The sequence below is a fragment of the Scaptodrosophila lebanonensis genome, unplaced genomic scaffold (genome assembly GCF_003285725.1).
Source record: "Scaptodrosophila lebanonensis strain 11010-0011.00,11010-0021.00 unplaced genomic scaffold, SlebRS2 tig00000142-arrow-arrow-pilon, whole genome shotgun sequence".
NCBI classification, from domain to species: Eukaryota; Metazoa; Arthropoda; class Insecta; order Diptera; family Drosophilidae; genus Scaptodrosophila; species Scaptodrosophila lebanonensis.
Window position 1 is genome coordinate 1139533 of NW_022060589.1, and position 22381 is coordinate 1161913.

General features: G+C 43.6%; 3 protein-coding genes across 6 annotated transcripts; 1 reads left to right on the plus strand and 2 right to left on the minus strand.

Annotated features, from left to right (window-relative positions):
• Nucleotides 1-678: 678 nt before the first annotated feature.
• Nucleotides 679-2003, minus strand: LOC115629361 (splicing factor 3B subunit 4). The gene is made up of 3 exons (XM_030525813.1): nucleotides 1868-2003; nucleotides 1722-1805; nucleotides 679-1660 (listed from the first exon to the last, which is right to left on the minus strand). The coding sequence occupies exons 1-3, from the start codon at nucleotides 1899-1901 to the stop codon at nucleotides 756-758; spliced, it is 1023 nt and encodes a 340-aa protein (XP_030381673.1). The 5' UTR covers nucleotides 1902-2003; the 3' UTR covers nucleotides 679-755.
• Nucleotides 2004-2208: 205 nt separating this feature from the next.
• On the plus strand, nucleotides 2209-16718 carry LOC115629384 (dmX-like protein 2). Of its 2 annotated transcripts, none has more exons than XM_030525837.1 (15): nucleotides 2209-2367; nucleotides 4537-4754; nucleotides 4890-5038; nucleotides 5101-11910; nucleotides 12977-14053; nucleotides 14110-14334; nucleotides 14401-14757; nucleotides 14836-15100; nucleotides 15165-15249; nucleotides 15326-15598; nucleotides 15655-15724; nucleotides 15786-15860; nucleotides 15927-16060; nucleotides 16132-16215; nucleotides 16286-16718. In XM_030525837.1, exons 1-15 carry the CDS (start codon nucleotides 2281-2283, stop codon nucleotides 16484-16486), a joined length of 10110 nt encoding a protein of 3369 aa, XP_030381697.1. In that variant the 5' UTR covers nucleotides 2209-2280; the 3' UTR covers nucleotides 16487-16718. The 2 variants fall into 2 exon arrangements, with proteins under 2 accessions (XP_030381697.1, XP_030381698.1); XM_030525838.1 differs by having other exon boundaries at nucleotides 2210-2367; nucleotides 15329-15598.
• Nucleotides 16719-18074: 1356 nt separating this feature from the next.
• On the minus strand, nucleotides 18075-20954 carry LOC115629364. Of its 3 annotated transcripts, XM_030525819.1 has the most exons (6): nucleotides 20759-20954; nucleotides 19834-20087; nucleotides 19708-19725; nucleotides 19259-19482; nucleotides 18907-19113; nucleotides 18075-18746 (listed from the first exon to the last, which is right to left on the minus strand). In XM_030525819.1, the coding sequence occupies exons 1-6, from the start codon at nucleotides 20940-20942 to the stop codon at nucleotides 18629-18631; spliced, it is 1005 nt and encodes a 334-aa protein (XP_030381679.1). In that variant the 5' UTR covers nucleotides 20943-20954; the 3' UTR covers nucleotides 18075-18628. The 3 variants fall into 3 exon arrangements, with proteins under 3 accessions (XP_030381679.1, XP_030381680.1, XP_030381678.1); XM_030525820.1 differs by lacking the exon at nucleotides 19708-19725 and having other exon boundaries at nucleotides 19888-20087; XM_030525818.1 differs by lacking the exon at nucleotides 19708-19725.
• Between the last annotated feature and the right edge of the window lie 1427 nt (nucleotides 20955-22381).

Sequence of the window (22381 nt, forward strand, 5' to 3'; positions counted from 1 at the left end):
GTTTCCAAATTATAAACCAAAACAAATAGTTGTATGCTAAAAAAGTATTTGATTGAGAAGTTTAAAAGAAAACAAAAGAAAAAATGAAAAGCGAAACAGTAAATTAGAAATTTTATTAAATGAAAACCCAGTCTAACGAAATTGAATAAAATGAGTTCTAAGCCAACACGAATCGCTTTTAATTTATTTGACATTCCTGCCTTCATTTAATGCTGCGAGTTATGCTCGCCAAAGGATTTTTGGACCCAAACCAGCTCGGAATACGGATTTTTTCCAAAGTGAAAGACAAAGTGCAAGGTGGTGATATTATTAGATTTAAAAATTGTGTGAAGGGGCATACTAAAAAGATAGAGTGGCGGTTTTTGGCTTATTACTTTTGGTGCTGCATTTAAAAACAGATGTCCAAACATATTTGAAAGTTAATTTAAAATCGACTAATTAAAGAATTTCCCCGGCTAAAAATAAATTGTCTTGAGTTCCTCCTAGCTGTTTAAATATTCAGCAGTACTTTTTAGCAGTTTGTTGAAAATGTGTGTTGATTTAGAGACCCCTTGGAAAGGCATTTCAGTTTTAAGCAATCTTCTGCCTCTTGAACATGATGTGAAGCGTGCGAGCGAGACGGCTTATTCCGGTGTAAGCGAGAGAGTAATAAAACGCTTCTTCAGCACACGTTACACATTTATAAAATGTATTGTGTATTTTATTAGCTCGTCTAAATTGCTATAACTACGACTTGTACATTTCTTATAGTTACATTAGTACTGATAGCCATCTGGCTGGTAGGGGCGTGCAAAAGGGGCCGGCGCGAATGGCACAGGTGGTGGACGCCAATTGGCTTGTGGCGGGCGTGGTGGTGGCGCGGGAATGCCGGGTGGTGCCCAAGCGTTTGGTGGCTGCAGCATGCGTGGTGGTGGTGGGATGCCCATCGTCGGAGGCAGTGGTGGTTGTCCGCCCCCCATTGGCGGCAATGGCGGTGGTGGTATCGTTGCTGGAAATGGAGTAGGCTGCGGCACGGGCGGTGGCGGTGCTATCATGTTTAAATTTTGATTTGAGACAGGCACCACTGGCGGTGGTGGTGCCATCAAGGGTGGCGGTATCATTTGACCAGGCATAACCGGCATTATATTCTGTACAGGCGCATCGGCGAACAGCTGATGTGGACGATCTGCGTGTGCCGAGGGATTCTGGGCAGCCAGTAAACGTTCTGCAGCAGAGCCGTGGCGTTCGCCCTTGGAATCCTTTTTAAAGGCATAGGAAACCGAAATTGGACGATTGCAAAGATATTGTCCGTTCATGGCGTCCATGGCAGCGTCACTAGCCTCGAAACTGGCGAAATTTATGAACGCAAAACCTCTAGAGTTGCCCGTTTCGGGATCACGCATAATTTTTGGTGTTTGAAGTATAACGCCAAAGGCAGAGAATGTATCGTACAGGAGTTTCTCGTCCACCTCTAGATCTAAATTGCCAATGAATATATTAGCGCCAACATCCAGATTCTTTTGATGCGCCGATGCCTTATTCACGCGTATAGGCTTGCCATATAGCTTGATCATGTTCATAATTTTAATAGCATAGTCGGCGTCCTCCTCGCTTAGGAATTCCACGAAACCATATCCCTGATGCATTTGTGTGACGCGATCCTTTGGCATGTGCACAATAACTGCAAGTGATTGCATAGTTAGTCAATGCTTAAGTTACCGAAATAAATATCAACCGCTCACCAACTGGACCGGCCTGCACAAACAGCTCCCAGAGCAATGTTTCGGATACTTTGTCGTCCAATCCGCCGACATAGATTGTGGCATCTGCAAGCGTTTCGGATTTGTGTTAAAAGTGCAATACCAAAATACTTCAAATACTTGCTCACCTTGATTACGTTCGGCAATGGGACCTGCGGCCATTTTAGAAGAATAATATTGTTATTTTATATGTATTTTCTTAAATATTTATTAATATTTTCCACACAAGCGGCAACTATTCTTCTTCTTTATCTTTGTGCAATTCAGTCCGAGCAAAAAACAAATGCCGCCTGTGGTAATGAACATGTGCAGTACTGCAAAACAGCACAAATAATCGAATGATCCAACGGATTGATGACAGCAAAGGACTGATAGTCGATTGCATTGCAATCGATAACTATATGGCCTACATTTTTATGTAATGTCACTCATCACTTTGTTGTCGTTTGTTAAAGGAAGAAAATATCGTGTTAGAAACCAAACCAAAGAACCAAGAATACTACTTTGTGCGCTGTGATGTGATATTCAATTGTAAAAAATAATGAATTGTCATCAAATCCTAAGTGGTGCCTGCAATGCAGGTGACCGGTGCTTCGCAATTGGCTCCGTGGAAGGCATACCTTTTACAGTAAGAATATGAGTAGCCGTAGCCAGTTAGTTTTTCAGTGCGTTTTTTTTATCACGCATGCATCATATTGTTCAACCCACACACAAACACATTTGCGTACCACTTGCAAATTCCAATTGGAATATCTGGCAGACAAGCTGGCGCATCGCAAAAACTCACACTCATCTCACTCAAGCCTGTGGTCGAGAAACCAATCGTTACCAGAATCACTAAAAACAGCAACAAACAAACACTCATCATGTCTTAATGTTTTTATTTACATACTTGTACATGTATGTATATAAATTTGTACATGTACACCATAAATAAAATATGATCTGCCTATGGCATATGTGACTTGTGTGTATGTTTGCATACACACAATTCGTATATATCTATATACATATTCGCCACACTCGTGGTCAATTAAATCAAATGCAAATGATGAGATAGAGAATTTTGTGTGTAAATTCGATAACAACAACAAACGTTCTGTCTGGCTATGTACATGTATATGTTTTGTATGCATGTGTGTGTGGATACACACTGCTGTTTGTGCGTATGGGTGTATTTATAGGCAATGAATTGGGCGACAAAAATGTTGATAATTGCGTGGAACTGTTAAGATGTTGTAGCACGATAAAAAGAAAGGGGCCACTTGCCGTTTTCAAACCGTTTCAATTAAAGAACACACACACATTTTTATATATACGTATACATATGTATGTATGCGTGTGCATGTGTTTTTTTCAGCTATTAATTACATTTAAAGGTCAAGTGTTGACAATAAACAAACCTCTCACGTTATGCTCAGAAGCATATGCATATCATTGCATTTACATACATACATATGTATGTACATACATATGTGGGTATATATGTATATAGATGTATACACACGTGTACCTACACATTATAAGATATGTTCATGTGTACATACATACATGCATATCCACACAATTCGATTGGTCAGCTGGTCTGTTGTGCCCTACATTTGCACTCGTACATACATATGTATGTATGTGCATGCATATATACATACATACGTACATATGTAACTAAATACATACATACATAAGTACAGAAACCCTTTTTACCCTTCAATTTGCAATGTGACCAAAAAAAGAAAGTCTGACTATTAAATGGAGAAATAGCGCTATAAAAACACGCAAAAAGTCGTGTGCATGCATTAATGATGAGAGCTTTTGGATTTTACGATCTGTCACACACATGAAATATTAATTATTTTTAAAACATGGGCGGCACTCCCCCAGTTCAGAGAAGAAAAGCAGCCGCATTAATTTGTTGTACTTGCGAATTACTTTCAATATATATGTACATACATACATAGGTATGCTGGTATATATTTGCAAACACACACATTTAGATATAAATGTATGTATATATATAAATGTACATACACACATACATATATAGAAGTATGTGCATAACTGCACATTTCTCTATTTGCCATTGTAACAAGTGGTGTCAGTCTCATTAAACATTCAACAGCTGGGCAGGCGGAATGCTTTTTGTAATAAGCCCTTGCCAATGTTGACATTGCCACCCATTATTCATTTATTTAATTATAATTACGGCACCACAAACTATTTGTGGATCCGCATTTGCATTACTAAATAAATTGCTGGAGGAGTGAGGAAATTGAGTGAGTGTACCTGGAAAGGATTTCTATCGATAGTAACAACGAAAATCGACGGCTTCAATGGTATCGATTCATGTTCTTTTTAAAATGTACACATATATTGAGTATAATGACACTTAATTATAACAACAAATTGTTATAATGAATAAACTCGTAAAAGAGAAATTTGCAGCTGTCCAATTTTAAATTATCCATACACAATTAGAATTGTTGCTGGTGAGTTTCATAGCGAGCAGCTTTAATTGCTGTATGTGTAGGCAATTTACCGTTACACCTGTTTCAACTACTCAACATTCCTTCCTACATACATATTTACATAATACATATGTATGTACAAACACAATTCATAAACGTGATATCAAAAAGCACAGAAAATAAATTATAGAAAAGAATTCGGTTAATATATGTAACTATGTCGAGCATTGCCATTTAATGATAAGCTCTGTATTATCATTTTGAGTTAATCATCAACGGGGTTGCTTTAATTCTGATATGATAACATACGCACTCTACTATTATAATTGCAGGCATACGCGGCTGGCTGCAATGTTGTCATACTTGCAAGCACCTTCGACCGTGTCCAGATCATACCTGGCGCGAATCATGGCTACGTTAAGATTTCGGCCCTGGACTGCAGCACCGATACCGGTAAAATAGCTGCTGCCTATGAGAATAAAATTTGCATTTTCGAGCCTACGCCGGTAATTGAGTCCAGCAAGCATAACACCCACTTTCTGGACTACAGGTAAATAAAGATGAGACCATAGAATCAAGAGAATTTAAATGCATTCTAGAGAATAAAAACATCAACCATACTTGTATATTGAAATTCAACTTTTCAATAAAAATTTTCCAATTGATTGCATTGCTTGCCTCGCAGGTGGGTTCAGACTGGATCGTTTACCAGCCACTCGAATGTGGTGACGTTATCTTGGAATTTGGAGGGTACACGCCTACTAACAGGCGGCACCAACATACAGTTATGGAAAAGCAAATCCCCAGCGCATCCGCATGAGGAGGAGCATACAGGTAAATAAATTTGTGCTTGGAAAGAAATTGCGCCTAACTAAATAATTAAAATTTATTTGCAGCTGTCAAATTCGAGATAGGCGAGAGCAAGGAAACCAAACAAACACCTAACGCCGGGTCGGATGATGTCTCCACATGGGAGAACATTTGGTCCTGCCAAACGGCCATACCCATTTACCACATGGCATTTAGTCCCGATGGCACACTTTTTGCCACCTGTGGTCGCAACGACAGACTGGTCAAGATCTGGTATGAGAACAAACAAGTGCTCTTTCCAGCCAAAGGCAACGCCAAAAGCACCAGCAACAACAACAGCTCCTTCAACGCCAGTGAGGATGGTGGGGGCCTTGGGGGTGAATTAAACTTCACATACGTTTACATTGCACATCCGCGTGCCGTCTCTAATATTGTCTGGCGCAAGACTAGCAAATATATGCCCAAGGGCTCGGTGGCCAATATGTTGGTGACCTCGTGTCTGGACAATATTTGCCGTATTTGGATTGAAACAGTGCTGCCCGATGATGGGCTGGTCAATATGACGCAATTTGATCCGTTGGCCTCACAGAATCCCAAGTTCCGAACGCATCGGCATAAACATCGCTTCATGCAGAGACTAAAGCATATGAAGACTTGCTTTCATCTTCGCCGGCACATGAAAGCGGGCGCTAATGCCACAAGCCAGAGTAGTGGTGGCGGCACCGGTGGCGGGGTTGGCACAGGCATTGGCTCCGGCTTGGGAACAGTAGGCAGCCCACCGGCCAGTTTTAGTAACTATCAGGGTCCCATACCATCATTGCCATCCTCGTGCAGTGTCCACGACTTTCATTCGTATGGCTTTCACGGGTCTGGGGTGACACCTGGCATGCATTTTCATTTGGCCGCCAGCATTAATGCCGAAACGGATATACCGCTCGTGCCGTCCATGCAAACTTCGGATCCGGCCAATCAGAATGTCTTTATCTTGCACTGGCTGAACAATAAGGAGATGCACTTCACACTGCAGGCAGAGGCCATATTGCAAGAGTTAACCAAAAAGGTAATCGACGAGGAAAATGGCGGTGGACATGGCAGTGCCGGCAACGCCTCCACTGCTGGTGGGGGCGGCGTAGACATACCCGATGAGGCGGCACATAAGAAGTTTATTCGTGCCGCCTCTAAGTCCGTATCAGTCGATGACAGTGGTGAAGAGTACAGTAAATATTCTCAGCATACGGCTGGCACAGGTGCTGGAATGCATCTGAACTCAATGTCCAATACAACGTCGCAAAATTCGCTGAACAACGACAACCATAATCCGTTGCCACAACTGGTCGATTCGCTGGATAATAAGATTGAATGTCTACTGCGCGATTGGCATCAGAGTCCAGACTTACTCTTCGCCATACATCCAGTAGATGGCAGCTATTTGATCTGGGTCATCGAGTGGCTGGATGATTACTATCCTGGATCGTTTCGGCAGGCGCAGGTTTCCTTTTCCACACGCATACCTTCGGCCTTTCCGCTTGGCGACGCCATGTCCATGTCCACTACGGTCAGCCTCTTCAATACGGGCTCGCATCCATTGGCCTTTCGCGACATTGCAAATAATGTGAAGAGCAAGGATGAGTTTCATAAGAGCGGAACGGACGATGGTTCCATTAAGAGTGATCAGCACTCCAGTACAACATATGAAAAACGCGATGAGGATGCCGATCAAGATGATGGCGCAGGTGATACAGATGCTGGAGCTGATCACAGTGTCGCAGCAAGCAGTGGCGAGAATACGACCACACAGGATGCTTCCGGCGCACTACCATTAAATGTCTCACCATCAGTGTCGATGGTGACCAAGCACTCCAATGGCACTCTGAATCTATGGCAACTGACCTTTGCCTTCAAGACAAAGTTCACTCAAGTTCTGAGCATTGGTCACGTGAGTCGGGCCTCTGGACATCGTTTCCGTGTGAACGACATCACCTGCCATCCGGTGTTGCCCCTTCTTGTCTCCACATCGCATCACAATTTGCCCGATTCGGAGACCAAATCACCGATGTCACCATTTGAGCAACCACTAGCTGGTAATGCCGGTGGATCCAATTCCAGCAATGGTGAAAAAGATATTTTCACGCCTACCGGCTTTTGCTCCGAGCTGATTCTGTGGCGTGTAGACTCGGTGGGGCCACTCTGTCATTCTGGTGGCGTTAGCGAGCTGGCACGAATTAATTCGCCCGAGATTTCGGCCTTCAGCAACGTGGCCTGGATACCAACACTGTTGCCAAGCACCACCTTGGGTAGCTACAGCAATTCACCCTCGGCTTGTTTTGTTGCCAGCGATGGGGAGAATTTGCGCGTCTATCAGGCTGTGATTGATGCACGCACTTTGCTAGCCGAGATCTCATCATCCGAAAACCTAAACACTTTGCACAAATCGCATTCGCTGTCTTCGATGATCTCGAATGCATCGTCAACGATGAAAGCGCACCGTTCGGCCCTGCACGACAAGCTGAAGGTGGTATCTCAGCAGTCGACTGCGCGACCAGGCTGCATTCTCCAGTTAGATGCTATATCGGAGGCCAAGCATGATTGGCAAAACACGCAGTTTTTGCATGTGTTCCAAGCCCAGCTCATAACGGGTGGCCAACGTGCATCAACGTCTGACGCTCACGATCTGGAGGAGCCTAAGATGAATGCCTTGCTCGAATCGGATATGGATGCCATTGTGGACTTACAGCGCAACGCAGATTTTGAGGAGCCCTTCTATATTGTGAACATCGAAAAGACCCTGCGAGGCAGCACAATTCACATGTGGTGCATTGTCATCTCCTCAAAACAGCAATCTTCGTTCCTCTCCGAAACTGCAATGTATGTTCCCGACAGTAATTTGACACAGGAGCCGGATGAGAATGAAGGCGGTGGTGGGGCACGTCGCATGTCCCAAGGAGCTGAGACGCTGACAGGTGCTGAGCACTTTGGTGCGCATGTGGAGGCGCCGCATATTTCCATAACAACTAAAAAGGTGTGCACACAGGAGCTGCCACTGCCCGAGGGTGTCGACGTGATACACGCCTCACCAGCGGCGGGCCATCTGAGCTCCTCCTCCATTTATCCAGCTTGTTTTGCACCCTACATTATTGTAACTGCTTGTTCGGACTCGATTTCACGGTTCTGGAAGTGTGAGCCCGTGAATGATGGTGAAGCGGAAGGCGATGCCTATCGCTGGTCCGAATGGAAGATGTTTAGTCGTATCCAAGAGTCAGCCATTGAAATACCCGGACAGCCATTAAACATCAGTGCTGCTTATTCCGGACGCATTGCCTGTGCTTATAAGTATGGAAAGAGCTTCACGCGTCCCAATAAGGGTGACCCGGATTCACGCTACGTCAACCTCTGTGTGGCCATTTATGAGTGTGAGAGCTCGGGCGGAAGTGAATGGGTTCTGGAGGACACCATACACCTTAAGAATGTCCATTTGCCCCGTATTAATATCGGTCATGGCATCGATCTCAGCTATCTGCACGACAGTCGACTGCTGGCTAAAAAGCAGCGCGTTAATCAGGTGCTGCACACTTTTGCCCACGACGATAGCCGTTCGCCCCGCAGCGGAGAGACTACACCGGAGCTGGCTGTCAAGCAGGCAGCTGCCTCCGGCTTGCTGACAGTGCCCAGCTTCAGTACTTTGCAGTCCTTGCGCAAGAGCATTGCCGAGAATGGCAACACCTGTCCGTTGACTCAAAAACATTTGGTGCAACTGGATTGGGTGTCCAAGGAAGATGGTTCTCATATATTGACGGTGGCCGTCGGCAGCAAGATCCTGCTCTACACACCCGTAAGCTCGGATGTTGCACAGGCAAACATAAAGGCCATGAAGGAGTCGCGTTCGGTCAATCGTCCGATCCTACGCAAAGCTAGCTCCTTGGCCCAGCCCAATTTTGTGGATGAAATTCGTTGGATGAAGCTGCGACAGATCGATTTACAAACCGCAGATGGATTGCCGCCCTTGCCCATGCAAATATCCTGGGTACGCGATGGCATACTGGTGGTTGCCATGGACTCCGAAATGCATGTCTACTCGCAATGGAAGCCACATTATAATCAGCATTTCTTGGGCAGTGCCGAAGATGTGCCCGACACGCGTAATCTCAGAGATGAGGACTTGCGCTCACTGGCCAATGAGTCGACACAATTGCGTCTGAAAACGGTTGCCTCTATGCCATTGATCAGCAAGGTGAGCACAGCTAATCTTCAGCTGTTGTCTCATGACAAGAAGCGACGTCTTGGAAATAGCAGCATGGGCGCCATGCCAGCCTCCAGTGCCGGAGATGCCGGCAATGATGATTACATGACGGACTTTGGCCTGTTTCAGGCCTCACGCATTGCCTGTCCCGTCCTACCTCAATACCATCCCAAACAACTGATGGAGTTGCTTAATTGTGGAAAGATTCGTTGGGTAAAGGCCATTCTGGCGCATCTGGTGCGTTGTATGAGCGGTCCAAGCACTGTGGGAGGCAGCGGTTCTGGACAGGATGAGGATGGCTCTGCCCGTCAACGCAGCTGGTCACGTTCACGCACGCTAAGCATTAGCTATACTGCAGATACGAATATCCAGGCTGAGCATCGGGGCTCCACAACCCAAATACCCGAGGAACTCATGCTAGACTATGCTGAGATTAATTCCATACCGCCATTGCCGCTGTGGGTGCTGCTCAATGCAGATCGCGAGACGCCTGGACAATGCGGTTCCATGCCCGAAGATGGCAAGGATTATGAGGAGCTCTTCGATTTGCACAACTCGGAGGATAATCTGGATGAGCTGTTGGGCGATGGGGATCAGAAGCGTCAGGATCGTCGGCTATCTTTGCCAGAGAAGCAGAGCATTTCTCATTTTGGAATACGTCAGGGTCAGCTATTGTCACGACTTTTAACGCATACTCATCTACCCGGACTTTCCTCTCTGGATCAGATGCATTTGCTCGCTCTGGCGGACACTGTAGCCACATGCAACACCGATTTCTCGGATAAATTTGCCGCAGACATTGGCAAAAATGCTGGAGGGGTACCTAAAGATCAGGGTGCGAACAACGCTCTAACCGATTCACTCGATGACTGTGGTCTGCGCTTCCTGTTGGCCATGAAACACTTCACCTATTTGTTGCGCTGCTTGCCCCTGCAGCAGCGAGCGCAATTCCAACGTCAGGGTGTTGGGACGGCCAACATTGTGTGGGCCTATCACTCGGAAAGCGAGGAGGAGCTGCTTAACTTGATACCCAGCTATACCAAAGGTGATCTCAAGTGGGGCACACTGCGCGATCTGGGCGTGGGATATTGGCTGAAGAACATCAATACGTTGCGCAAGTGCGTCGAGAAATTGGCCAAATGTGCGTATCAACTGAAGCAGGATCCACTTGATGCAGCCATCTATTATTTGGCCATGAAGAAGAAATCACTAGTCTGGGGTCTGTTCCGTTCCAAGCGCGATGAAAAGATGACCACATTCTTTGGAAATAATTTCGGAGAGGATCGATGGCGCAAGGCGGCTCTGAAGAACGCATTCGTGCTCCTTGGAAAACAGCGATTCGAGCATGCTGTGGCATTCTTCTTGCTGGCCAACTCTCTCAATGATGCTATTGAGGTGTGCATGAATAAGCTCGAGGATTTCCAGCTAGCGCTGATTATAGCGCGGCTCTATGAGGGCGATGCGGAAGGCAGCTATTATCATAGACTATTGCATGAACATATTCTGGGCACAGATGTGGAGACTGGACGCTGTGACATTACACGAGCGCATCCTGATCCCTTCCTCCGCTCCATGACCTACTGGACCATCAAGAAGTATCAGGAGAGTTTGAATACCTTGCTGTTGAATGGTGTGGGCAGTTTACATAGCAGCTACCGTGAGGAGGATCTGCTGCGTCCAGAGACTCATGCCACTAATCCGAATGTCTTTAATTTCTACATTTATCTACGCACCCATCCGTTGCTCATTCGGCAGAACATTGCGCTCTCGGCACAGGAGAAGCGAATGGCGCACGTTGTGCTCTCCGGATTCAGCTATGCTGGCGATGCACGCGGCGGGGCTACTGGAGGCTCTGGGCAGAACAATGATAAGCAGCTGCAGCTGGAGGATTCGATAACGCCCATTGAGCGGCAATTGTACTTCACGACGGCGCATGGACACTTTAAGTCTGGGTGCCCGGCGCTGGCGCTGGAGGTGCTCAACAAGTTGCCCATGAAAATAACCGATGATGCGGGTAGTAGTGCAGCTAGTCAGACAGCTGGCAATGATAAGGAAGAGCTCATTGTTTCGGGCATTATGGATCAATGGGGCACCACCAGTAACGAGACAGCACCAGCCACTGCGGAGGCTTTCGATTGGGGTGCTCCGGTGAGCAAGTCGGATGCAAACTCTACGTTCGAAATCAAATGGGATGACGATGAAGAAGAAGAAGCGGAGGATGAAAAGGAAGACGGTCTAATAACGCCACAGCCGCAAGCAACACCAGCACCCAAATCCAACATCAAAACCAGCGGTGGGGAAATCAAAATGGACATTATGGCGCAACAGCTGAAGTTTGTCGCCTGCCTAAAGATCCTCATGGAAGAGCTGTCGACACTGGCAACCGGTTTCGAAGTAGATGGCGGCCAGCTCCGCTATCAGCTCTACATGTGGCTCGAGCGTGAAGTGGAGGCACTTAAGCAGTTGTGCAATTACTGCAGCTCGGAGCAGACTGGCGACGGCAGCGATGAGCAATCGGGCGATGCTAAAGACAAGGATATGAATGCCAGCATCTGCCCCGCTACAGAGCGACCGACACTGCACGAGATACTCATGCAGGACAAGCAGGACTTTGAAGCGAAGGTGATGCGCGCTGCTAAGCGCAAGCGCTGGCTAAAAGGTGAGTGCGAGCTGAACTAATCTGAGCCGAGCCGAACCTTACACTAAATTTTAACTTAAAACGTGGTACCTTTCATATAAGATTTTCAAAATATTTTATTTGTTTTTGGGCTTTCGAGTAAAGGGGATTCAAAGAAGTCGTTAACGAATGACCCATTCATTGTGCTTTGAGTGTTCGAACACTGGGATGATCCCTATATGGCAATTGTTACAATTCGATTCTCCGAAAACTCTGACCGCCCCATGTTCATTAGTAGATACAAACGCAATATGAATAGTTTTTCCGGAAAAACGGGCAATCATTTGCTTGAAATTTAGGAGCACCCATCGACAAAAGCCCTTTGGCTCTGATGAACTTTTCAAGATACTGTAAGCAAAGATGAGGAGGAGGAAGAAAGCGTAGTGCAGCTTCTCTGCTACTGCCCAGCACTGAGCAGGCGTAGACTACTTATCCTAGGGAATCCCTATCTAAACGATCTCTCTGAAGCAACCAACATAGAGTTCGTGAGCCTAATTAGATTTTTTAATACCACCGAGTGGCTAAGGATAGACTAACTTCAAGACTATATGGCATCACAATGGGCATTAGGTCTACTAAGTGGGAGGGTGAGCGCAATCACCCCAGCCTAACCTAACCTAAGCAGAGAAAAACGAGTAATATGTTAGAAGCGTGTCACTCCACCAATCCTTGCATGCGCCTTCTTTTAACCACAGTCCTTCAGTCCTTCAACTCTAATAAATATTGTTGTACCGAACACACCAATGGCATCTTATCATGCACCGATTTCTATAAATTATCAGATTCAATGAGACAGTTTACAAAGTTTGGCGTTCCTAGCTGGTATAGTTTAGCATGTGCCTTCTGTGGCGTTTAGATTTTCTATTATACTCTTTATACCCATCAGGATATAAAAATGTCTCATATATAAAAATACGTTCCTTGTACGCTAATCGTAAAGAATATCAAACTTTCCAATGGAGTAGACAAATCGACCTAACAATAGAGCTGGAAATTGATTAGACACCTTCTTTATTAATACTTGTATATATACTTCGCAATATTTCAGCCAACGAAACACTGTTGCGCACACTGCTCAGCTACTGTTCGCTGCATGGGGCGAGTGGTGGCGGACTGGCTTCGGTGCGTATGGAATTAGTATTATTGCTGCAGGAGCTGCAGCAGGAGAAGACGCAGCAGCAGCTGCTCAGCCCTCTACCATTCCCCACCACACTGCCGCTGTTGAGCGCGTGTGTGGCCGGCAACAAGACGGTGATTGCCGATCCCATCAAGTATTTGCAATCACAAACAGTGGACATGCTACAAAGTATTATAAAGGTATTGCCCTTCCCGGGCATCGAGACGAGTGCGTTGAACGAAATATTCGTGTTGCGCGATCTTGCAGTGGCTCTCTCATCGTGCATCTACCAATCGTTGTGCGATTCTGAGAGTTTTGTCGTAAATAATGCCTCATTTAATGGATATCAAAGTCCTGGAATTGAGAATATTGCGAAGATAAACTCGTCCTTTGAGTGCTCCTATCTGGTAGGCAGTCGAAATGCATTTAATCGACGTCGCAAGTACTCTACTGATGAGCCGGCGGAGATCTGCACCACCCCATCAAAATGGCCGGGTGTGACAAATTTGCGCGCGCTGCTCGCTCGTGAAAAGGATGAGGATGTGCCTAAGCTAAATGTCCTGCTACTCGAGTCATTTGTGTCCACCTACATGGCGCTGTTCATTTACTCGCTCTCGACCTGCGACAGTCGACTGCTCTATCGTTTGAGTGGTCAGAACTTTTCAAATGAGACCTGGTCCACGCTTTTTGGCGGCGGTATGAAGAAGCTGCTAATCAAGCCAGCGGCCCCGCCCCAATTCCAAACCAATCACAACCAAAGTCAGATGCAGTCGAACTCCATGGCAGCTGCATCGAATACTGATGAAAATACGGATGAGAGTGGCGTTTGGAGTACCGTCACCTCCATTACAAAGCAACGTATGCGTCTGAATATGAAAATTCTAGGCAGCTTTAACAACAGCACCACCTCGGCCAATATGAAGGAAGACAAACCTACGTATCGTGAGCAATTTATGCCGCCAGGAACATCTATGTTGTCATATTTTCTGACCAAGCCGATCAGCTCCGGTAACTTCCATTTAGACAAATGTTGATGCCCATACTTAGACCCTATTTCGTTATAGATTACGATGACTACGATACGGACGATTCACATAAGTCGGACAACGAAGACGAAGAGGAGGATGATGATGACGTCAATTTGAGTCGCACTCAACTCAAATCCAAAGACAATACAGAGCACACAAATCCCACATCCTATAGCTGGAGCATACTACGTCTGGCGCTAATCAAGATCAGCACCCACAAAATCCAGGAGTTTGTGAAAGTGGCCGGAATCGAGCTGCAGGGTAGCTGTACTTTTACTTCTTCCCCATGAATTTCCCCAATTAATTGCCGAATTTATTACTCTTCAGATTTGCCTGTGATCAGTCCGCTGTCGCACGAAGTGTTGCGCACATTAAATCGCTGGCAAGAATATGCACTCAACGATTTGATAGCACGTGGTCCGCCTTCGCGGAATTATATACCCGGCTGTTATGCGGAGAGCGGTATCAATGGACTGGCCATACACAAGTATCGTTCGCTACTGAACAAGGAAAATACGCCATTTATATCCAGCTCCTCAGCCGGACCCATACGTCGGCTGTGGAACTATTTGGTGCGTCAGGAGCCAGCGCAGGATGTATTCATTAAGAGCATATTCGGCAAGAATCCGGAGCCAAGTACACGCAGCTCCCATCACCATCAACACGACAATGAAACCGATGAGGGTGGGTCCACAGAAATGCGTCCTGGAGAGGACACTAACTAATTATTATATTAACCAATAACTCACTTTTCGGTTTTAGGTCATTCGCACTCAACGAACGAAAACTGCGACCAAATACGCATCATCCACAAGGATCACGAATCCATATTGTCCTTCTGCCTAAAGAGTAATACCTCTTCCATGATTGCCTTTGCCAATCCGCGCGAGATACAGGAGTTCGATATATCGCTGCTGTTGGAATCGCCCAATTGGTATGAGGACGAATGCGATTACAATATGCTGAATCTGTCCAAAGAAGAGGATACAAACAGTTCCACATTCCTCATCATCCAAACGCAAGAGCAGTAAGCTGAAATGTTATATTGCGCAGTGCTTCAATTTATTTAATTCTGCCCATATTTTTTGTAGAAATCAGTTCGGTACCGGCAACACCTCGACTGATCCCAGCTCCAGCACACAGAGCGCTTCACAATCTGGACGCGGCACATCCATGGCAAGTTTTAGAGCAGCCACTTTAATGCTGACCGCTCTCATTGCCTTCCACCCTTTGTTCGCTTCTCTCTTCTAAGCAGGTGCTACGTCACAAGGTGGATAATGTGAAGCGCATGAGCGCACACCCTCTAATGCCACTCTATTTGACTGGAGGGCAGGATGGTTCGGTCCAAATATGGGAATGGGGTCACCAGCAACCAGTCTGTTGTCCTCGCACCTCCGGCACCTTTGCAAAAGTCACTCGCTGTCGCTTCTCCGAGCAGGGCAACAAGTTCGGCATCGGCGATGGTGATGGCAACCTAAGCTTGTGGCAGGCGGGCATCGCATCTCAAAACAATCGCTCCTTTATTGTAAATGCCATTTTATTTATCAGTTTATTTCAAGTTAACGATTTGCCTCTTTTCAGACCTATCAGTGCCACAATAAAACGTTGTCTGATTTCGTATTTTTGGGCGCCTGCAGTTTGCTGGCCAGCGGTAAGTGTGCACCAACAATTCCTCTATTCAGGCATATTCTAGACCCTTTATACTCGGATAGGTGGTCAAAGTTCCGAAAACAAGAACATTAACATTTGGGATACCTTGATGCCGCACAAGAAAGCCTGTGTGTCGGGTAAGACTCTATCATTTCTCAAATGTATTGATTGATTGAAATTAATGATTGATAATGATATTGCAGCCTTTACCTGTCATGATCAGGGATCGTCCTGCTTGGTGTTTGCACCTCAGCATCAGGTGTTGATATCGTGCGGCAAGCGTGGCGATGTTTGCGTCTTCGATGTCAGGCAGCGTACGTTGCGACATCGCTATCAAGTGCGTATAATGCAGTATATGATGTAGTATGATTGATATAATGTTCGCTTACTCTTCTGTTCCTCTTGCAGGCACACGATAGCACCATCAAATGCATTGCTTTGGACCCGCATGAGGAGTTCTTTGTCACAGGTTCCATTGAGGGTGACATTAAGGTGCGTCCTTTTGTTTGGTCCTTCAAGTTACAGTGTGTCTTTAAAAAATCCTTTGTGGTTCTTCTTGCAGATCTGGGACATGAATCAGTTCATGCTCATCAACACTTTCCCGCACGAGCATGCAAAGAATGGCTTCTTCAAGCACACCGGCCAGGGTGTCAGCCAGGTGACCGTGGATCCCTTTGGGCGTCTGTTCTCCTGTGGCTCCGATGGCTGCATGAAAGTTCGTCTACTTGTTGAGAAGGATAATATTGTGCACTCCCTGTATTAAAAATAATAATAACAACAACAGCAACAACAACTACTATTCTTACAAAGAAAACGAAATTAAATATGTATTGTATATTCGATGCAGGCAGCTTTCACTTGTTGTGTCTGTGTGCGTGTGTTGTGTGTAATTATTTTGTTAAAGGTTCATTAATTATTATATAAATCTTTGTTTGTGTTTTTTCCACCCGAACTAAAAGTTAACGAATAAACAATTCGTTTATGTTCTACGAGTATTTCCTAAACAGACTATATATATTTATATATATACATACATATACAAACTATTAAACATACTGCATATATATGTTTATATACATATATATGCACGCTTTATATCAATTATTAATTATTATGCAAGAGACATTCTTCAGTATGCTAAATGATATACTTACTTATGAATATTATTGTATTATTATATGTCTTTGTGTTAAACTCTGTGCAAAAAAAAGAAGAAAAATACAAAAAACAATATGTCTGTTAAATAAATAAAATATATATATATATATACATACATATGTATACATACGAGTACATAAAAAATAAACTAAAGTTCAAAAATATAAACCTCAACAATTTGCTGTGAACGTTGAATTAAATTGGTCTCGATCGATCGACGAGATAGTTGGAGATCCTGGATTCTGTTCTCATATTCTTAACAAATGTCAGGAGTATGTTGGACCGCTTCTTCGAGGGATGCAAGCCGTTGCAGGACAAATTCCAAAGTCTACAAGTAGCCAGTTGCGGCGTGTTGGAAACAGTGCTTTCTAGTTGTACAAGATTTTGTCTATTTAGAAGCTAGCATCAGCAACAACAATGACGCCAGCTTGGAGATGTGGGGATTTCGGATATTATGCGTTTAGTGAGCAGTTTAGGAGTAGACCCCTCTCTCGACGGGCACTAAACTAACCTAATTCTGTTTTTACACGGTAGATTGGTTCTAGAAACAACCGTGTAAAAAATACATTGATCATATGCAGATATAGGTGATTGGTTCCTTATCTCTAAAGAAATATATATGCAATTTCTAATTTTCAAGCCGTGTTATATCAAAATCGTGTAAAAGCAGAATTAGGTGTACAGCTGTAAAGTACTTTATTTCGGACTTGACTGGTGGACAATTCAGAAAAAGGCGACCACGTCAGCGCTGGAAAGACCAAGCTATGCACTACCCTACTATCTTTGGTGTTACCAATTGACGTCAGCAGGCACCAGACAGACACCGCTGGCAGGGACAGACAACCGCTTGTAATGGCCACAAAACGTAAACAGCTGCCCATCTTGCCCCTTTGCTACTCCCATATATTAGATAGCCTTGAGAAATAACAATTTTCAACTCAATCTTTCGCACATAAAAATTCATTCCAGTTTTCTTTCGGCCTTTGCTCCATTGATGGCCATTCCCACGCCCCATTGTGTCCAGAACAAAAATGTGTGGTAAATTGTTTTACGCATTTGATGCGACATTTTTATTTATGCTATATTAATAAATATACTCGTATGCAGGCATGTTGTTACAAGTTATGATAAATTGAATTGTAAAAGTAACCATATACAGAGATATATCATTGAATTAGTTGATTTCCGTTTGCCATTGAAAGTGTGTTTGTTCGTTTTTTTTCTTTCTTCATTTTATCATTAATTTTTTTACGTTGTTAGACAATCAAACAAATTAGACGCTATGCCATATATGGGCCTTTAATAATAAAACTAAAACAAAAACAAAAAAAAAGTCGCCAGAGAAAAAAAATGGTAGCCAAAAAGGGAATTGCCAAACGGAAACGTTCACAAGTCGCGCTGCGTAGCATCCGTTGAATTGAATGTATGTATACACGTATATGTATGTATGTATGTATGTATGGGAGTGTTTTTGTGTGTGTGTGTGAGTGTGTGTCGTCCATAGTTTAGGTCAGCTAGCCATTATACCGACCCGTGCTGTTTATCTATGTATTCGGAACAGGTCATTGTGTTTATCTTCGTTTCTGCCACCAGCAACATCATCATCATCATCATCTACGTCGTCATAATCTTAGTCGTCATCATCATCATCATCATCATCATTATTATTGTTGTCGTCATCATCATCATCATCATTAACGGTGTCGTTGGCTATAGCTTTAGCTTCAGCTTGATCGGCGGATCGCACTCATGACCTCGGCGGTTTAATTAGCTTGCTAGTGGGTGGAGGCAATTTGCAGAAGCCAGCTGCATCGAATACGGGAAGTAGTTCTCGAACACGCCCCGGTATCGAGCCATCGAGCATTCTAACAACCACACATGTCAGAATGGAATGGTGAATAATGGGTGGTGAGAAGGGGGGGAAGAAAGGCACATTAGAACACACACATATTGGGAAAATAAAAAATAAAAAATACACTTTTGCGGGCAATTTAGAAGCATAGTTATATTGTCGTATACTCGTACCTACGCTTGTAGTCGATTTTAGCGCCTTTTAGGGAAATATTCGCCTCGGTTGGAAAGAATGTGGCATCGTAAAAGTTCAAACCGTTCTGGAGCAATATATTGTATTCGTCCATGGAGGCCAATGTGATGCGTATAACAGCCGGCGGTAGTTCGCGTTTCTCCAAGCGATCTGGCTTATCCAGAACATCGCCACCGACGCCACCCACGTTCCCAACTCCAATGTTGCCGCTGCCGCCGCCGCCGCCCACACTCTTTGTGCTCGCGCCTGCAAGGGAAAGGGGGGGCATAGAAGAAGAAAGGGAAGGTAGAGAGTCTCAAATGTCCAATGGGTTGGAATTGCAGATATCGATTGGATTGTACATTACTTCTTATGGCCGATCTGCGCACTGTCTGCTCACCTTCAACGCTCTTCTCGCCGCCGCTCGACGTTATGCTCGAATAGATATGAAGACGCACAACTTCGACAACCGAATCGAATTTGTACATGGCGTGTCGTATATCTTCGACGGGCAGATCTTCGGGCACGTCCAGCACATAAAGCGTGAAAGTTTTGCGCGGCCGACACGGTATGGCGATCTATTTTTTGGGTTATAGATCAAGGAGGAGGCGTTCGATTGATTTTGTTGAGAGATATACGTGTACATATGCATAGATATAGTAGGCATGCAGAGAAATGATATGATTATATTAGATGGTTGATTATTCATGTACGACTTGGTAGTATCCCTCAATTGCCTAACATTGCCAATAGGTAGATATGTACATAGGTATATGAGATATATGAGATATTCCAATACTCACACTTCGCGACAATGATTGCTGTAAAAATGTTAAAATAAATTTTGTCATGCAAGATATCAATTTTCTGTTTTATTCTACATATAAGTATACAAGTATGTATATAGGCAACTTCTCTTATTAATGAACTAACCCTTCGATCCCAAAATCATAAATAAATAACGATGGCAATTCTATACTTACTTTGCGATAGAAGCGGGCGCCGGTAACTTTGTGGAAACCCTTCTTGAACACCGCCTGATAGTCATCTGGATGTGAGAATTTAAATAGAATGCCTGTAGCGGTTTTCGTCAAGCTGAAACATCCTTTGAAACTCATTTTTTCGCATATTAGAGCAGCGCGTTCCATGGATAGTTCATAGGAGGGTGTCAGTAGAAATGCGCCTGTAAGTCCATTAAATTTCTTTCGTCTTTATAATGCACATAGTTAGTTGGTTTATAGTGTTAACGATGATGCCAGCATGCCGGAATTAGCATTCTACATGATCCTGGTTATGATTAGTAAAGTTATCTTGCCATATTTCTTATGATCAATCACAAATAGTTATAAATCAAAGCATAAAGGATTTAGATCATTACACTAGTCTGAAGATCAACTGAATGCTCGATATTCCGTACTGGATTTCGTAATACATACTACATATAATTGCTATTTTTCAGCTTTAAACAACTAAGACTTTCTCAGACTATTTTAATTATGTTAGCTTTCTAAAGCTTACATTATTTTTCAAACTAATCAATAGAAACAAGAAAACAACTAAGACTTTCTCAGACTATTTTAATTATGTTAGCTTTCTAAAGCTTACATTATTTTTCAAACTAATCAATAGAAACAAAAAAACAGACATTAGTAAAAAAAAGAGCATACAATTCTGGTAAAACTGATCATAAGTTGCTTTAAACGGTTCAATCTTTGTAACCGACTTCAAAAAAGCAGGAGGTTATCAATTAATCTGTATTTTTTTTTTTCATTTAGATTTTAAAAAACTGTTCAGTGAATTTATAATTTTGCAACTACTTGAAAAGCTAATACGCATGCCACAAGTTTTTAGCACCTTTGGTTAAAAAATTATCCGGCGTCGAGACTTCTGAATCCGAATCATCGTCCCGCTTATCGGCCCACTTGGGCTCCGATGATAACTTATGCGCGGCCACTTTGGTGACAATTCCCGAAGGACGAGGTCGTGGAAATTCATTTTTCTCACATTCCAGATCTGATGTGTTCCCGATATAAGACATTTTATGAGATTAGATTATTTGTATATGTGTATTTAAAAAAAAAATAAACAAAAACAACGTAATGCGATGCCCTAAAATTCGATTTCCACAAGACTATGAGACGCACGAAAATTTTTGAAGCAACTAAAGCGTAGACGCGTTTCAATCGCGCTTTTATATGCTTGACTGGCCAAGCCGTTGTCGCCGAATGCGTTCTGGTTTATATCAAGAGCTATAGCTATAGCTATAGCTATGGCGGATGATGATGTTGATGATGTTTGGCAGCCCAGTGTCACACACACCGGCAAATATTTATATACTTGTATATGTATGTATGGGCAGCCAACCCAGACAAACGTTGGTCGCTGAAATTGGAAGTTCTTACAATTAGATTGTTATTGGGATCCTCGCTAATGGCACGCAGCGAGTGGGCGGGCCCACCTAACGATGCAGGTTGACGCCATCGCCATCGCCAGTTACCATTTGACATTGTCAGGAAAGTGGAAAATGCTGCGTTAATTCAAGATCAACCGAGCTAATCTAGTTTATAGGGAAAAATCAATTGGAGCGCCTCAAAAAGCTCAGGTACATCGCGAACAGATGATCCAAATATTTTGTTGTGCCATCGAAACTGTTTGAAGTAAATCGGATATAATTGAAAAAAACCTACCCCTGCGAGTTAAAACGCAGTTTTCAAGCATCATTGCTTTAAATTTTAAATCATGTTTAATATAAGAAGCAATTAAAATTAGAATAGGATTTACGATGAGAAAATTGAACAGGGTTCAAATAGAAATGAGAGAAAGATATGAGAAAGAGATGAAATACACATTAGTTAGTAGGGGATATAGAAATAAAATCGAGATGATATAAATGACAAAATAAATTAAGATAGAGGAAACCCAGAGATACTGAAATACAACGGCAATATAAAGTTCATTATTATGACGCACTATTTCGCCTTAAAATGGAACTGAGTTGGATTTGTTGAAGTTTTTTCATTGATCATATGCATAAGTTATTTTTTAAATGCATCGTGCATTATTTAATCAAAATTTTAATTTTTTGGCCCCCCCCCTTTGGTAAAAGCTGCCTACGCCCTTGCTGAGATATATTATAAACGGAATGCACTTAAGATAAAATAAGCCTTTTAGTTCACACACTACATTGTGGGCAAGGCTTTTTTGTATGCTCTGCAAAAGGAAATAATCCAAATGGGGCTAAATCTGGCGAATAGGGTGCGTGAGGAAGCAATTCGAGCATTAACTCATTGATTGATTTCTTCTTCAAGATTTCATCATTCAAGCATTGCATTGATTGGTTATTGTTAAAAAAAAAAAAAACAACGTGCATTTCAAAAAACTGACGTCATAGCCTTGTCTACAAATGGAACTGTCTTCGCGTTTTTTGAAGTCGATTCTTCCCCTTTCAGTTCATTGTTTGGAGCGGTTTTTATTTTG